Source organism: Curcuma longa, chromosome 3 (genome assembly GCF_044706935.1).
Source record: "Curcuma longa cultivar G26 ecotype Majalengka, Jawa Barat chromosome 3, ITB_CL_G26_1.1, whole genome shotgun sequence".
In the NCBI taxonomy this organism is placed as follows: domain Eukaryota; kingdom Viridiplantae; phylum Streptophyta; class Magnoliopsida; order Zingiberales; family Zingiberaceae; genus Curcuma; species Curcuma longa.
Genome location: NC_133863.1, coordinates 6,912,160 through 6,928,799, shown reverse-complemented (window position 1 = coordinate 6,928,799; position 16,640 = coordinate 6,912,160). Strand labels below are relative to the sequence as shown.

At 37.2% G+C, this 16,640-nt stretch overlaps 4 protein-coding genes across 6 annotated transcripts; 2 read left to right on the top strand and 2 right to left on the bottom strand.

The window, feature by feature from the left end:
- The first annotated feature begins 267 nt into the window (after window positions 1–267).
- LOC141824661 (uncharacterized) lies at window positions 268–2,815 on the top strand. 3 transcript variants are annotated; one of them, XM_074711984.1, is made up of 2 exons: window positions 268–385; window positions 892–2,815. In XM_074711984.1, the coding sequence occupies exon 2, from the start codon at window positions 1,037–1,039 to the stop codon at window positions 2,609–2,611; it is 1,575 nt and encodes a 524-aa protein (XP_074568085.1). In that variant the 5' UTR covers window positions 268–385; window positions 892–1,036; the 3' UTR covers window positions 2,612–2,815. The 3 variants fall into 3 exon arrangements, with proteins under 3 accessions (XP_074568085.1, XP_074568087.1, XP_074568086.1); XM_074711986.1 differs by having other exon boundaries at window positions 274–385; window positions 999–2,815; XM_074711985.1 differs by having other exon boundaries at window positions 274–385; window positions 895–2,815.
- A 1,493-nt stretch (window positions 2,816–4,308) lies between these two features.
- Window positions 4,309–7,738, bottom strand: LOC141824273 (cytochrome c oxidase subunit 6a, mitochondrial-like). The gene is made up of 4 exons (XM_074711532.1): window positions 7,574–7,738; window positions 7,282–7,388; window positions 7,158–7,200; window positions 4,309–4,651 (listed from the first exon to the last, which is right to left on the bottom strand). The coding sequence occupies exons 1-4, from the start codon at window positions 7,695–7,697 to the stop codon at window positions 4,611–4,613; spliced, it is 315 nt and encodes a 104-aa protein (XP_074567633.1). The 5' UTR covers window positions 7,698–7,738; the 3' UTR covers window positions 4,309–4,610.
- A 347-nt stretch (window positions 7,739–8,085) lies between these two features.
- On the top strand, window positions 8,086–8,758 carry LOC141825344 (uncharacterized). The gene has a single exon (XM_074712728.1). It carries the CDS (start codon window positions 8,138–8,140, stop codon window positions 8,666–8,668), a length of 531 nt encoding a protein of 176 aa, XP_074568829.1. The 5' UTR covers window positions 8,086–8,137; the 3' UTR covers window positions 8,669–8,758.
- A 4,511-nt stretch (window positions 8,759–13,269) lies between these two features.
- On the bottom strand, window positions 13,270–16,329 carry LOC141823385 (COBRA-like protein 1). Its single transcript, XM_074710665.1, has 6 exons — window positions 16,125–16,329; window positions 15,385–15,464; window positions 14,809–15,268; window positions 14,531–14,690; window positions 14,171–14,448; window positions 13,270–13,882 (listed from the first exon to the last, which is right to left on the bottom strand). Exons 1-6 carry the CDS (start codon window positions 16,240–16,242, stop codon window positions 13,599–13,601), a joined length of 1,380 nt encoding a protein of 459 aa, XP_074566766.1. The 5' UTR covers window positions 16,243–16,329; the 3' UTR covers window positions 13,270–13,598.
- Window positions 16,330–16,640: the final 311 nt, after the last annotated feature.

Here is a 16,640-nt window from a genome sequence, read left to right as displayed (position 1 = left end):
TCTAAACGTAGCAGCAGCATTAACATAATTGGAAATATGCATTCTCAGTGTTCACAAATCCAAATGATTTTGGATTATAGTGCTTCTCGATTGATTTGACAAGTGATAAAAAATTTCTATGGATCCAATTATCATCCCAAAATTAATCGACTTAAATTGGATATCCCATAACCAGCCAACTTAAAAAATAAATGCATTAGTTAATTAAAGGATTGGGGATTTATATCACAACACATTGCCAGAAGCTTTGACTGGAGCAGCCATCACATCAGGTTCTGAGTCTTCCTCCTTTGCATTTGTTCCCCTCGTGCCTTCCTTCCTTCGTCTACGGTAACGGCGGCAGCAGGGAACGGAGGAACAAGGAGGCTTCAGATCTTTGCTCCAGGTACGTTTCCCCTCTCCCCGTGCTGTTATATAAGGTAGGTTTTTCTCATGTGGTTGGATTTTGTCGCGCAAAGCTCTGGATTGTCTGATTTAAGGGGCTTTGGACCTTAATTAGGGTTTCTTGCTCCTCCTTTTTTCAATTTCCTTGATTGTTTTCCTTCTCGTGTTGTTTTTCCTCCTATCTCGCTTATAGAGATGTAAATATACCATGTCTCAAGGTGCTTCATGCTATTCTCTGCCTGCAATTTTGAGACGATTTGGTGTTTTCGTTCATACGAAGGGAATTTTGAACTTGTTCTTTGCAGGATTATGATCAGATTTCTTGATTGTTTTAGCAGTTTTTTTCTCAGTTGGAAAAAAAATTAGATATTTAGTATATGTTATTCCCCTTTATTTGGAAAAAAAAAAGTCGGATGGACATTGTTGTCTACTAGATTACTAGACTAGATATTATTTGTTTGGATTGTGACATTTATATCTGCACTGAAATCTTAATTGCTTTTCAAGAAGGAAAAATATCTGGAAATTGATCGACAACACTACCATCTTGTTCTATTTGATGCGATCAGATGTTTTGATTTGGTCTTAAGATTCCTATTTGTACCCGTGGATAGACATTGCAAGGTTGAGGGATCTCTCGAAGGCAGTCGCCATGTTGAGGCAGGTATCCAGTAGGAACCAGAGGGGAAAAGGGTGTCATAAGATGAAGACTGTTCTTCACATGTGTCTTTTGATTGCCATCTGCATCTGGTTGCTCTGTCAAATGAAGCACTCCCATGACAAGAAGGAAACATTTGAAGAGAGGAGCGAGAAGGGTGACGAGAGGCGGTTCAACATTAGAAGATTTGGGAGGGAGGATCTGCCTCACATAGCTGAAGTAGTGGACAGTGGTGAGGACAAGGGTGTCGATGAGGTGAAAAAAGATTCTATTGCAGTAGGACATGGAATCAGGCAGGAAGAAGTCAAGGATGAAGGTGGATCTGATGTGGAACTTGAGGATGAAGAAGAAGATGGCCTTGAAGAAGAAAAGGAGGGTCAATCAAAGGAATGGGACGGGATTGATGACCATGAACACAATGAGGCAGTTCATAAAGCTCGTGAAATAAGTTTCAAAGGGGATGATGTGTCCAGTGAAGTAGTCCATACCATCCAAGAAGTGGACCAGAAAGAAGCATCTCAGGCGGCACGAGAAAGAAGTTTTAAGGCTGACGATGCTTCTAGTGCTGTAGCTCATGTGGTCCAAGCGAATGAATTTGAACCTGAGTTTGAAAATGAGGCAATGAAGAAGCTCGACAGAAATAAGTCAGATGATAAAAAGAGGAAAGATGGAGAGAGTAGAGATGTGCCTGAAGGAAACCAAAGATATGAATCTAAAAATGGAGCAGCAGAGAAACTTGGTGAGAATGAACCCCATGATAAGGAGAACAAAGAGGAGGCTCAGCATGTGCTTAAAGAAAAGCTAGAGGCTGAATCTGAACGCGGAGCAGAAAAGAACATCAACAAAAATGAATCAGATGTTAGAAAGGAAGAAAATTCATTTGCCTCCATACTGCTAGATAATACCAGAGGGAACAATTTAAGTATTAATCACCAAGGAAGTTTGACTACAAATAATGCTACATTTGCCAGTAGCTCTGAAACTCCAATCCTAGACAAGATATCTCTCCAAGCTGTGACTGTAGTTGAATCTGAAAACGAAGGTCAACAACCTGATATGAGAATTTCAAGCATCATCAACAACCAAACCAGCAAAGAGACACAGCCATCAACAAATGCAGGCGGGTTGCTAGCAAATTCCATATATTTTTCAAATCATAAGATCTATTTTCAGAAGAACTCTACTACTGTATCTATAGAGTTGGTTGAATCTCCAGTTAACCTGACAATGAAGCTGGATCCAGCTAATTCCACAGTTTCTCAAAATCAGACAGCTATTGTTTATGGTGAAATGAATACGACAAAGATGCAAACCCAAGGCAAGGAAAAGCCTAAGCCGGAGAGTGAACTGATGGAGCAGAAGATTGAGGCAGTATCCATACCATTGGAATCAAAGAAGCCCCTCAAAAATTCCTCAGCTGCAAATGGTAATGGAGTTGTTGTTCAATTGGAAATTAGTAGTTCACTAACATCCCAAGAGAAAAATAGAGATGTGAATGGTGATCAATCAAAATTTTCAGACATTCAAAACAGAGTAGATAGCAGGAAGCAGGAAACTGTAGAAAAATAGAAGTAGGTGGTGATTGCAGTTCCTTGCATCAATCATTTTGTTTTCTTAAGTTATTGCAAAAGGAAAGCTTTGCTGCTTTCTAATGTTCTGATGGTATTCGCTAACAAACGGCTAATGCTATGGTATGCTTGAAACTTCTGTGATGTTTTAGATGTATATCAAACAAGAATCCAATTTGACAACTTGGCATTGTTTACTCGTTAATGGCTGAGGCATTTTGCTTGATTTGAGATTGAATTTTTTTACAGCTCAGGGAATGAAACTATAGGGCTTTGATACGGACTGTCCATTTAATTTCTTTTGGAAGTGGAAAAAAAGGTTTTTGTTGTATTAAATTACTTAATATTTCCACAGCATATATGACCCAACCTCGAGCCAACTAATATTTCAGTAGCCAACTAATACGGATTTAGATTTTGTATGTCTAACACATCACAAATTAGAACATACATTTGTTACATAGACATCCATTACTTGAACTTTGTCATACAAAGAAATATAAATTGAACTGACATGTTGATCTTCTTCCAATATCTCAAACGTGAAAAACAATTTCAATATATATTATTCTTTCATTTAGAAAGTTAAAATTTAAAATATTATTTGTTTTTTATATTAACTAATTTAAATTTAAATTTCCTGTTAACAACTTAAAGGATGCCTCATTTAGAAAAATTATTATTAAGTTATTATATTGGATTATAGTTTTCCCTTTTTACAAATCAAAGGATGTCTTTTTGAGGACACAATTATAATCCAATGAATGCCGTAAGAGTGATTATCCACTGTAAAAGTACTCATCCGTTATAAAGAAGGTTCATTTTATAAATTTCAAATCAAGAATATAGATTTCTTGATTGTTTTCTTTATCTATTGTTTTCTTCCACTTTAATATTTTAAAATATATCATTTTCGATTGTTCAACATTAAATGGGCCAATGATTAAAGTTGCACGTTAAGAAGCAGAGGAGAACCTCCGAGCTCTTTTTACCTAGCTATTTGTTTATTTATTACATTGATTTAATTAATCTAAAATTATTATTGATATAATACAACAGCGTCAATATATTTACTGATCGTAAAGCATTAGATTGCTTATTGCATATATGATCACATAATTTAATTAATCTAAAATTATTATTGATATAATACAACAGCATCAATATATTTACTGATCGTAAAGCATTAGATTGCTTATTGATTGCATATATGATCATATAATCTATATTCACAAGTCAAGTACCCACTATAATTATATCGATTAACACTTTAATATTCATATGTCCATGCTTCTTTTGGTAATGCCGTATATATTAATTGAATATTCTGCAACTCTGACTAACATCAAAGAAAAGGTGCATTCAAAACTCGAGTGTCTCGAAGAAACCTACCCATGAGTTTGACTGCACTGTCATCATTTTCAACTTAAACCGGTAGTAAGCCCATGAGTTTGACCATTTAGAAGTTGGAACTCACTTCACCATCTGCAACAAAGTCTCATCCTATAATCTACTAAATGCTCTTCCAGAAACTTGCTGCTAAATTGGATACCTAAAATGCTGAACCAAAGCAAATAATTGACACAACAAATACATTGGGAAGCTTCAACGTTAAAACTACAAAACAAAGATTGAATCGCAGTGCTCCCGTAGAATCTGAATTGTACTACTTTTCCAAGCCACTTGAAAGTTTCAAAGTAAACAAAGAAGTCTACAGTTGACTTTATCGATGGTAATTGCATAAATGTACCAATCTGCACGGTGTCATCAAATACGATCTACAATCCATAAATAACCAGAACCAAATGGCCCTGACATTTATCAACTTACAACAATAATATGAAAAGAAAGCATCAAAGCAACATCAAAGTGTTATTCAATTCATGAGTTTCTGTGTTATTATTGAACATGGAATTAAAAGCAGGATAGCTTTCCCAAATGAATCCAAGTTTCCAAGCTACAGGCTACCCGAGCAGGAACATTAATATTAAAATTGTTGTTCAGTGATCATGATGCTTCCTCTCAAAGAGACCATCTGGACCTGGAAATCGAATGCAATAAAGATTGTCAATAAAGTGGGTGCAAAATCAATATCAAATATGTAACACAGTAAATGTTCAATATTTATATGCAATCCAATCATTCAAATACGTAACACATATAGATGCTTTGTCAGCTGCATAGGCAAAAATACTGCAAAAAATACACACAGATATTCAAAATCAGTAAGAATCTTGACATATAACAACAAGATTACCATTTTTTAAAACTACTTGTAGAGTAGGCCAGAATAAAAGTCAATAGCACACAATGTTATGCAATTTATTTTATATCTTGAGAACTTAAGATTTCACTTTTCACGTACGGCAATTAGAGTTTGGACTGAAATCAAACTTGAGGCAACTTTTGAGTCGAGTTTCTTTTGACAAGCCGAAGGCTCAATCTGACTCCCATCAAAATCAGAACAGATTCTGGTAAAATTCATGCCCGCAATCCATAAAATTCATGCCGTCTATGGCTTGTCACATTAACTTATCAACATAGTATGATGAAAATGTGCATCCAATTACAGCCATCACATTTAACATGAGTTGAGTAAATAAAATATATAATAAAATAAGGTGAAGGATGAAAAAAGACTTACATTCTTGTCTGTATCGACTGGATGATAGCTATCTAATCTAAGTTAAAAACTTAAAACAACATGGTAGTCTACAAAAATGTCTGTTGAGAAAGCCCACAAGAAAATCAGTATGTTAGTCTAGTACAGTCTAGTCCACTGGACTTCTATTCATGGTAATGCTCCTAAGTTGCTAGATTTTCATATAATTATGCATTGATAATAAGTCATCGTTGTTATCATCATCAATAAGCCGTGCTTGTCAATGATGAACCTTATAACTCCAATAGAGCTCTTTGAATTGTTATATGTATGACTAGTAATATCCAAGTCAATTAAATCATTTTTCATTTTATTATTTATTAATTTATTTGATCCCCTTCTATCCTCCACGCTATCTGCCCTAATAGATACAATTCTTCTAAGTATAAAATCTATTGATCATCTTTAAACATGCCAATACCATCACAACCTATTTTCTCCTATTTTATCATGAGCTACGTATAATTTTTCCGAATTAATATTTTTTATTATATCCATTTTAGTATCTCCACACATCAATCTTAGTGTTCTCATTTGTGTTGCATCAATTTCTCATACATTTAGCTTCCTAATAGCCCAACACTTTGATCCATAAAATACAGCAAGTCATACAACACTAATGTATGTCTTTCCTTTTAGCTTAAAGAGCAAACACACAAGATTCATTTAACAATATGAACATAAAACTTTTTTTTCATATTAACAATATCTTCATTGATAACAAATCCAAGGTATCTAAATCTTTTATAGGGATTTACACCACTAGTTTCTAAAGATTTTCTATAATTCATGCTTAGAATTTAATCTAATTAACTCATCAATTAACACTATATCAGCTGTATACAGCATGCATCAAAAAACCTTAATCTCGATGATTAATAAGTTCATATAGAAGTAGCATAAAATACCTAGGGACTAAAGGCAATCTTAACCGCATGTCACAACAAAATAAAATGAATGAATATCCAAAAGAAGAGACAAGAAAAGAGAAAATCAAACGCCAAGAAATAACTCTCAATTGCCAATTAGTTGCTCCCAGTGTTCTTTTCCTTGAATCCACTTTCATCTACAATAAAATGATATGTGCCTTGATTTGTAAATTGTACAGACAAAAAATTTCTGAAGGAAACTTTTAGCCTTATTTTACTAGGTTTGCAACTTTGCCATCTCTATGTCTTTCCTCCTGCTGTCTAAGATGTGATTGTGTATTTGTGTTCATGTGTTGTATCCAAATGAATAAGAACACTCTACCAGGAGACAAGTACTCTCCAATGAAATTTTGTTCCTTCGCATTCAGAAATGTTCGCAATAATACCCTTCAATTCTTTTTTGCGTTGTCACCCTCCACTACCATGTTTTGGCTTATAAACAAAACATAAAGAGAACCGGCTTCTCAAGAAAGAAGAAATGGAATGAATAGGAATACAAAAGAAATATTTTCTAAAATCATGTCCTATGACCCTGCTAATTAACAGGTGACACAAAATAGCATAGGGCAGTTTGAGGTTAGAAGTTAGATGATCAAAGAATGAGTATACTTATGCACTACATGCAAGAACAAAGGTAAATTGAACACTACAGAAGCGTCTGATACCAATTTCATGACGGTTTTAATTTCAGATTTCTTATCATGAATGTGTACCCTTCGAATATGTCAAAAACAACTGCTAAAAGGCAATCATGCAAAATAACTTACCTAGGTAAGAAGCTTTTCAAAAAAGAAATCACTAACGAAACAAGTAAAATTTCACATTAGATAAAGAAACAATTCGTTACAACAAAGTTCAATCGATATTACAAAAATTATAGGAAACACACGAATCAAATTCAACCGAGGATATGGGGCAAGAGTTTTAGAATGGCAATATCAGGATAAACGACAAACCCCATGGGAATTCCTTGTTACGGATGTGCAAATAAGGGTAAGCCTGCAAAGGATGACAGAAAATTTCGTAAATTAAGCGCCATGAAATCATCAACGACGAAGAGGTAAAAAAATGAGGAGATACCGGAGGTTCTTCGTAATGGGGATGCCCCTTGGAGAGGTTGTAGATGGTAAGGATCGTACAGGTAACAATACCAGCATATGCTATCTTCTCCCACTTCGCAGCTTCACCTGCAAAGATCGCAACAAAATGCACCTTATTTCACAGGCGTCAAGAATTCGAGAACCAGCGGTGAGAAGACCCCCCCCCCCCCCCCCCCCCCCCCCCCCCCCCCCCCCCCCCCCCCCCCCCCCCCCCCCCAAAAAAAAAAAAAAAAAAAACCCTAATCGAAAGACGAAGAACGGAGGGGCCATACGGGCGTCATCGTGAGCGGAAGCGGAGAAGCTCCGCTTGGGTGCCTCTGCAGCTTTGCTCTTCGCTCCCTGTCGGAGAAGCAGAGACGCAGATCGAAGACCGGATCTTGCCATTAACGCCGCCATGATCCTCCGCTTCCTCTCAATCTGCCCTATCAAATGGTTTAAAATAGATTTCCAAAACATTAATAAATTAACAAAAAAAAAAAAGCAAATAAGGGGGGCAAATTTACATATGAGTACAACTAAGTTTTACTGTGGAGAAATTTTCAAAAACGTACATCTAAAGTTGAAAATTTTCCTTTCCCATGTGTGTAAGACCTTAAATATCTTTATCGTTATTTCTTTCTAAATATATTTTAGGCCTTAAAGTTATTATTTCTAGGAATTTAAAATATCCAAAAATATATGTGGAATTTATTTATTATTTTATTTTTAATTATGAATAAAATGTTGTGAAATTTTATCCTAAGAAACCTCATCCACAAAGCAACAACCCCATCCCTGTTCTAAATCTAATCGAACCTCTCCCCTTCTTCCTCCTTCACGCTGCACTGCAACAAGCCATGAACTGTGTTCTCCATCTCAAACCTCACCTCCCTCTCCCAAGAGATGCCTTCCGACCGCCATCACCACCTCCTCCAAAGCCCCCATCCACGCTCTCATCGCCACTGAGCTCCACACGGCCATCAGTCACCATCCCTGGTTCCAAATGCAAGCCCCCAGCTCCCATCTCGATCAAGACCACAAAGGCAGAAGCAGCAGAGCCAGGAGGTCTCCCAAATTGGTCTGTCCTTGCTGGAGCGTCTCTCAGCCTCGCCATTCTTTTCATGGGGGTCGAGCAGGCTATGGCCCTGGGGCCTGAGGGCCCTCTGATGGAGGAGTTCTGGGACAACGTGAGGAGGTATGCGCTGTACGTTCTGACAGTGAGCACGGGGGCCATCTACACCATCTCTCAGCCCATCGTCGATCTGTTGAAGAACCCCATCACTGCGGTCCTCGTGATCATTGTTTTTGTGGGTACTTTCTACCTCTTGTCTCAGATTCTGAGTGCCATGGTTGGCATCTCAGAGTTTTCTTATGACTACGCTTATTGAGGTAGCAACTTGTTCTTCTTAATTTCCCCTTCTCTGTGAGTCGTTGCATATATATTTCCTAAGCTCTGAGTTGACGCTTATGATTGCTCTCACTAGCAGACTCAGACACAGAATTCTGTAGATTGATTTTCTTAATAATTCTAATAAAAAGGGTTAACTGCCATTATATTATATATAATATCTAAGTTTATTCAAATCTGAAATATATCTTGGATTTTTTTTCAATTGTATATACAATCTGAAATATATCTAATAGGAGAATCTTGGAACGCACAGAGGAATTCAAAATCTTCTATCTTAATTACAGTTGGAACTTTGATATATAAAAGAGATACGATATCAACTCTAATCAATTCTGTAGGAAGACGAAGCGGTCGCGTTCCATGTTGTCCGCCTTCCCAACCATCTCCGTTCGATGGATGCCTTTATTATTTATCCATTCCCGAGAATCCATCCTCTCTCCTGTTCCTATAAGTAACACCATGCACTCTCCATGCTACACTGAGAGTCCTGGCGATATGGGCAACTCGGGAAGCACACAGAGCCAGGAGAAGAAGCAGAGGAAGGAAACCAGGGGAAGCACTGTCAGCGGCGATGGTCGATGCACCTTAGAGACGCGCGAAGACATTGGATCCGGGTTGGGAACGACTGCTGCAGTCGTAGCTGTTGGGCTTGCGCTGTGTGGTCTGTGGCTTCTCTGCCGCCGCGACAACGACGTCCCAAACCAGACGATGATGAGAGCTCCCGGGCGCAGGGGCGAGTACATTGTCAGAGACGTCTTTGAGAGCGATCCCAAAGCTTACTTTGCTAGTCTCCGGGAACATAATCGCTAGAAATAATAAGTGATGTCGTATGTTGTGCTCGATAATGCAAGCATGAATTATCTGATGGATTAATAATATTATCTTGAATCTGAAACTGAATCACTTTTTTTAGTAGAAAATGGAAATCTACGTCCTACGAGAAAGAATCATTGTGGATTCAGGTCCTTTTTCCACAGATTGACCACCGCGTGATTTTATTTTGCCATAGTAATTAATAACCTTGTCCAGGGAAGCTCGGCCACCATCCTCGACTAGCAAAGTTGTTTAATCGTCGTCTTCGTATTGTGTGAAACGCTCTTCACGGATGAGAAAACATATAGCTGCTGAAAAATCAATTGAAAATGATTTAGCTGCAAATATCCATTAATTTTGGTGTTCGTTTAAGTCAAGCAAATAACCATATGATATATTATATATTTTGCATGCACACCTCAACATCTTGAGATATTGTAGCTAGCTAGCTAGCCTGTAAACTGTTAAATTAAGGATCTCAGTTTGTCCCCCTTCCTCCTACTATATGGGCCAACCTGCACAGCACATAGCATCGAGTGGAGACATCTAAAGCCAAACACTCTCCGGCATATGTGCATGCATTTCCCCTAGCTCTGATGCTATTGATTTTTGTTAAAAAGAGGTGGCTACCTATCTATTCTCCCCATGCATTGAATTCCTTATCCTTGAGGATGTCAAAGATTAGCCTCCACGGCGTCTCCGAAGAGGTGAATGTCTCCGGGGTATTGAGATACTTCCCCCGTCGCGGCTTTGATGAAGGCCCAAGTATCAGCCTTAGCAAGCAATCCAAGAAGATTGAGAATCGAAACAAGGAGGACAAGAAGAGTATCAAACAGCCTAAATCTACAGGTGCAAAGTTGGCTACCTTCTTCACTTCTTTCTTCAAGCAATCCATTCTGAAGAAGAAATCAAAGTCCACCACTGTGACAAAGGAAGATGCCTGCATGAGTAGACGCAGCATCAGCTTCCCTCAGGTCATTAAAACCACTCGGAAGGACAACTGTGTTGCTCTCGACTCAGAGAGAAACCAGGATTGCCATGAGGCGAGGGTTCAGAATGAGAGATCCAAATCTGTCGATGGCAATTCTACGAACAAATGGCTGCTTGACATGGAAGCAAAGTTATGGAGTGAAGAGTTCTTCAGAAAGGAAGAAAAGTGGAGGAGGAGGAAATCAGCAGAGGAGGATGAAGGAAGTGAGTCCAGCTCTGATCTGTTTGAGCTCCAGAACTATGATTTGATAGATGGTGTATCTACAAATCTGTGAGATGCAATTAATCGAACAACATATCTTTACATAATTAATATATCTGCATGTGATATATACTTGCCCTGTCTCTTTCTTTCAAACTTGTTTTCTAGCTCTAAACTAGTGTTTTCGGATTGTGAATAAAAGTGTCTTTACATAGACTACTTGTTTCTTTGCCATTATATCTGATAAAATCACAAATTTTTGCACGTTGATTATATCTGATAATAAGAACACATATAATCAATTATCTGATGGGGCAAATATATTAAAGAGAGAAGAGAAACAATACAGTGAGAGAGAGAAAGAAGAGATGAACTGAAAAGTGTAGATGTACTAGATGGATTAGTTGAATAGATAAACAAATTGAATGAATTTACTCAGTTGAATTAATCACCCGATCAAGAGGAGACAAAAAGACTCAACATCAAGCAAGCCACGCTCTTCTCTTCTCTCTATTTCTGTAGAAAAAAAGGCTTTGTATAATTTACATCTCATCTTTGGCCTGCAGCAAAATTGGTGGAAGCATTGATGACCCACGAAATTATGAAAGGCTCTCTCTCCCAAGCAGCCCCATAATTATGTTTTGTTGTCAAGTTACACGAAATGGAGTGGTGCAAAAAGAAATTCATCATTGTATATATCTTGGATTATTTTCTCATGGTTTAACAATTCTCTGTCAGTGCTGAAATCAAATCAAGTCCTCTAAGCATTCCCATTCATTCATTCCTTGCAATGCCAAGAATAGTTGTCAAAGTTGAAGACTTACCCACAACAACTTTTTTTTTAATTTATTTATTCATTCATTATTTATTTTAAAAAAAGAAGAAGAAGAAAAAAAGTGAACAAATTAAGGTACAGAACTTGGAGAAACATAGAATAAATGAACTTGTTGCAAGTGGTCATAAAACTTAAGCAACAGGTTTAAAGCTTTGCTAGAATTTGCTTATGGAAAATGAAAAACAAAACACCCATGAAGTGATGATCTTCACAACCAAAAATACTAAAACAGAGTTAAAATTTCAAGTCACTTGATAATGAAAGTTTTTTTTGGTCCACATTTTGGTATGAACTTGTGAAGCAATAGAAGCGTTTAACTGCCATGGTGTAGATCTAGACATTTCCAATTTCTTAGAATATATGGCACAAATATAATAATCCATTCACGTATACAATATAATATACCCTTAAGTTTCACTTCAAAGAGTTAGTTGTGATGATTAGTAACAAGACGTAGAAAAGCCAAGAGCCTCCATCCTTTTTTTTTCGATCGAACCAGCTAGTTCTGTCCGATCCGTGTTTCATAACTATGATCGCCAAGGTAGCTAATTTTCTAAAGCAAAAGAAGATTGTATTCTCAATCAAACAAGTTGGCAAGTAGCAGTCATGTGGGCAAATTTTAAAAAATGAACAACGATGGAGATTGCTTACCTGCTCATAATTTTCAAATTCTTTTTTTTCCTGAAAAATAAAAAATTAAAAACTGTTGCCTCTTTTGAAAGATGCACATCAGTATGCAAGTATATGAACATTCATGATGCTGTCCAAAACAAAATAGGCCAAACATTTTGTTGGTTGCATCAATTAATCCTTCAAGGACACTGTTTAGAACAAGCAATGGAATGAACATTGTTTGTATTTCCTACAGGATCCTGGATTTCTAGTCTTCTTCCTCACCGAACACATTGCTTCAAAGGAGAGGAATCAAAAGAAAACTAACAACAAAAGCAAGAGAGATGAGAAAGACACGAGACCTTTCCAATTTGGAGATCTACTGTTGGTAAGCCATTGATATATGGTTTGTTCTCATAAAGACCTACAAACTTTCATTCTCTTCTTCCTCATTAGCCAATTCCTAAATGCTCTGATCAACCAAGAATATGTGTCTCGATCGTTTGGGGAAAAGCCAGTTCAGTTTCTGTGTTTCTGTTGCAAAGCCGGATCTTTGTTGCTGGTTTTTCGTCACCAGAATGGTCTTCTTTTATGCAGGTTTGTCTTTGATTTCTACCTAGAAGCTTTCAAATTAGTGGAATTTCCTTTCCGGTTGCATTTTTGTATGGATGATCACATTATTGCAAAACTTCATATGCAGTATTACAGAAGATTATCATTAAACTCATATTTTCAATACTGATGTCAGATTATTTATCATCTTTAAGATCAATGCTAGTTGACTCTTGAGTTCGTCATACTTGTATTGAATTCATTAATTCTTCATGGTGCTTTGAACTATTCCATTTGTGCTTTAACTTAATATCTTATTGAGATTCCCAATCGATCGGTCAACTGAACCCTCTAATAAACCTAAGATTGCACAATCAACACAGGCTAGGCTGACACATCCCATCTATAGCTGTATATGAAGCAAAAGAGCTAAAGAACCGGATATATATGATCAATCATTTTGTGTTTGTATGGCTCTTTCCTCGAATATTGATTAGCTCAAACATGAAATGCTTGAGTATGTTTATTCCAATATATATTGAAATGAAAATATGCAATTAAAGCTGGGCAAAGGTGAACTATGAATCCTACAAAGTTATTTAAAAAAAAACTCTTTCAACAACACCCGTTTGTCTGCTAATAGCTTAATTTTACAAATATAAGTACTGTTTTCCCCATTTCTCTACAAATAATACGGGGGCATAAATTACAAAGAAAATACATTAAAACTCATTTTGCTACCAAATGGAATGACAATATCAACGCACATATATATATTATGTTGACATTTAATCAAATCTGATTCTTCAGAAACATCTGATCCTTCTTCCTGTTGGAGACTAGAATCCACTTCCAGAAGCTTGAGTGAGAACACTTAAAAATGTCACAAACTCAAATTTCTTACTAGGCATTGATTAGCAACCAAGTCAAAGCAGCAACGAGGGATATCAACAATGTGCTCTTCAATTGTGAGGCTGCATTAGGTAACCACGGATATGAATCTGGAGGCGGCATGACACAGTTGTCGCCATTGAAGTAGATTCGACGTGGGAAAGCCCAGCCTTGATGGAAGGTAAATGTTGATGGATCCTTCCTGAATAGAAGTTCTGATTGTACATTTCCATAAGGTCCAGCTTGCATGAGGAAGTCATTGTAGAATTTGACACCCCAAAGCATTGCAGTGTCATCTGTCATATCAAATTCAATCCAGATTGTTACTATAAATAAAAGAACATTAGGAATCACCTATTTTAATCCTGTATGCTTAGGAGTCGATTAAATAGGTAAAAAGATGCTATCACAGAAAACTTTGCAATTTCTTAGTAAATCCAATGATGAGTTGCACCATTGTGAAGAAATTCACAGGGACGGGCTTATTGCATTGGGACACTATCCTGCCATTCACTTTCTTGAATCAAGAAGCAAACCTCTAAAGGATTATCATGGAAACATAAAGCTGAATTTTAGAAACTTACTTATGCCTCCATATGGCGTCAGTGATTTATAATTGTAGCTAAAAATTGTAGTGATATTGTCAAAGTTAGGATGCTGGATAACAAGATTCCACTGTGTATAGTTCATCCGATAGTTGAAATTTGTTATTGCAATCTTCACTCGCCAGTAGTCCTTGTAGTTAAGTTTGACATGCCAGTGAACTCTTATTGGGCACATATGTGTTGTGCACTGCACCAAAGGTGTAAAGCTGTTTTTGTCATGGCTGTTTACTGCAGAGGCTAAATAAGGGGAATCAGGACTGCAATGGAAAACCAACACATCATCAGCGGACCAATTAACATGGTGTAGCAAGGGAATCGGCAATTTGCATTTGAACTCACTCTACACAGCTCCCTGGTTGAGTTGCATTATTTTGGCAGCCACACGTACATGTGGGACAGTTAACAATTGTGTCATTGTAGAAAGATGAGAGTGACACGCAGCAAGTAGGAGTCTTCTGAGCCAGAAACTGAGAGTATGTACATGTCACGTTCCATGTCACTGCAATTAAAATCAAAGAAAATATCAGCAAAGGTTTGATCAAAGTAGTCTGAATATCAGCAAAATTTTGCAGACCCACATTCCAAACTTATTTTGCAATTGATCTTTGATAACTTACTTAAAGCTTGGGTTGTTCTCCTTCCATCTTGCGTAACAAATTTAGTAGGCTTTACAATTTTGCCTATCCCACATGTGTACCCTGGTCCTGGAGCCTTTAGGGTGAAGTTTTTGGGTACGCGGACGGTCTTGTTGGTGGTTCCTGATGAGCCAACACTGACCTGGAATGAACTTGCAGCATTGGCTGGATCTTGAACCCATGAGTTAATCACCCCTCCTTTGCAGCAATTGGCAATTTGCATATTGTAAGGTGTTCCGGGAAGGAGATCAACAACTGTTGGATCCTTCTTGCAGCAATGTGGAAGGTTACCACCCTTAAAACGCGAGCAATCACCCTGTTCAGTGGTTTGCGCTCCTACCATAGACCAAATGACTTCCTTCTTTTGCCAGGTCCACCCAAGGGTCCATCCAGGTGCTTGGATGTGACGATATTGCTGGTAATTGAACATTGTCACAACAGCCTGAAAGAATCCACATATCCATATTTGATTGCAGTTGCAAATTATTTGGTGTATAAACTTGTAAAATATACAATTTCAGAAATCTAATTAAGGTAGTAACTTCAACTTTTACTTACAACATAACCATCAGGAGTCCACTGCATAACGTCCCACTTGATTGTTATATTTCCATTTGGGTCCAGTGGATCATAAGCTTCTGTCAGGCAAAAGATGACATGGAGAGAGATCATTAATTAGAAAATAAGGAACTGTGATAAATTCTTTGAATCTACCAAATAGAGAACTGAAATAAACTGCGATTAACCTTCTAATTTGTTATTTATTTCAGTGTAACAATAAATAATTCTTCATTTTATAAGGATATCACTTTAATTATATCCTATCAGAATTCTTGTTAACAATTATAGACTCCCTGCCAACTGTTGCAGCTGATGAGTTGAGATAATTTTTTTTTTTAAAAAAAAATCATAGTATGTTGACCTCCCTTAACAGTTTATGAATATGAACAATATTGTTCTTAATCATTGATCAGAACCACCATAGAAATGTTCCTGAGTCAGATTTCTTGGAAGATGTATATTTCGAGAGTGAGGCTGGAACAATAATCACAATTTCAAACAGGAGAAACTAAAAAGAGGTGATTCTTCTCTTTGGAAACTTGATAAGAACAAATTTTCGGAAACAAATTATCAAGAAAAGCATTAAATTTAAAGCTGATTCAATATTTATCCTTAATTTCTGCATTTACCGCAGCATGTGTTAGCTGATCAAGGAGCACCAAACTCGAGGAAATCGGCTCTTGAATTTAAACGTAAGAAAAACCACCACTCCGAAGTGAATAGAACCGGGAACTGACCTGCGGAAGGAATCAGAGAGGAAAAGAGCAGGAAGAACAGGAAGGGAAGGGCCAATGACGCGAACTTTGCGACGGATCCGGCGACATTAGACATGGAAAAGCTCAACTCCCTCTCCATCGCCGCCCTCGGAGGTAAGCTAGCTCTCAGATCTGCACGGCAATGGAGGCAGAGAGCAGCAAAGCAACAGCCTTCACTTTTGTAAGAGAAGAGAACCTTGAAGTCGCGCAACGCACAGCCGTCACACACTCCACGTAACGTGCTCTATAAAATATTTTTAAATAAAATAAAAAAAAATTACTTAGTTACATTAATTTGCTTAAACCTAAAACCAAATACCAATAGATGATATTCATATGGTAGATTCAATTCAGAAGTGATTAGAAAAAGATGTTTAAACAGAAAAGAAATGAGATAAAAACAAATTAAAGCTGTCGGTGGGGAATATTTTACATGAAAAACAAGCTCAATTTTTTCCACAAGAATAATAATTTTTAATCCCATTCCTGAATCCTGTC

What these genes read in the sequence shown, in the direction of transcription:
- LOC141824273 (XM_074711532.1), bottom strand. Translation starts at nt 7,697, where the DNA reads ATGGCGGCGTTAATGGCAAGATCCGGTCTTCGATCTGCGTCTCTGCTT. An exon ending in CCCATTACGAAGAACCTCCG is followed by an intron (nt 7,201 to 7,281) that starts GTATCTCCTCAT and finishes CATCCTTTGCAG; the next exon opens with GCTTACCCTTATTTGCACAT. An exon ending in TAACAAGGAATTCCCATGGG is followed by an intron (nt 4,652 to 7,157) that starts GTTTGTCGTTTA and finishes TTCGATTTCCAG; the next exon opens with GTCCAGATGGTCTCTTTGAG.
- LOC141824661 (XM_074711984.1), top strand. Translation starts at nt 1,037, where the DNA reads ATGTTGAGGCAGGTATCCAGTAGGAACCAGAGGGGAAAAGGGTGTCAT.
- LOC141823385 (XM_074710665.1), bottom strand. Translation starts at nt 16,242, where the DNA reads ATGGAGAGGGAGTTGAGCTTTTCCATGTCTAATGTCGCCGGATCCGTC. An exon ending in GAGAACAACCCAAGCTTTAA is followed by an intron (nt 14,691 to 14,808) that starts GTAAGTTATCAA and finishes TTTTAATTGCAG; the next exon opens with TGACATGGAACGTGACATGT. An exon ending in CAACCAGGGAGCTGTGTAGA is followed by an intron (nt 14,449 to 14,530) that starts GTGAGTTCAAAT and finishes TTTCCATTGCAG; the next exon opens with TCCTGATTCCCCTTATTTAG.
- LOC141825344 (XM_074712728.1), top strand. Translation starts at nt 8,138, where the DNA reads ATGAACTGTGTTCTCCATCTCAAACCTCACCTCCCTCTCCCAAGAGAT.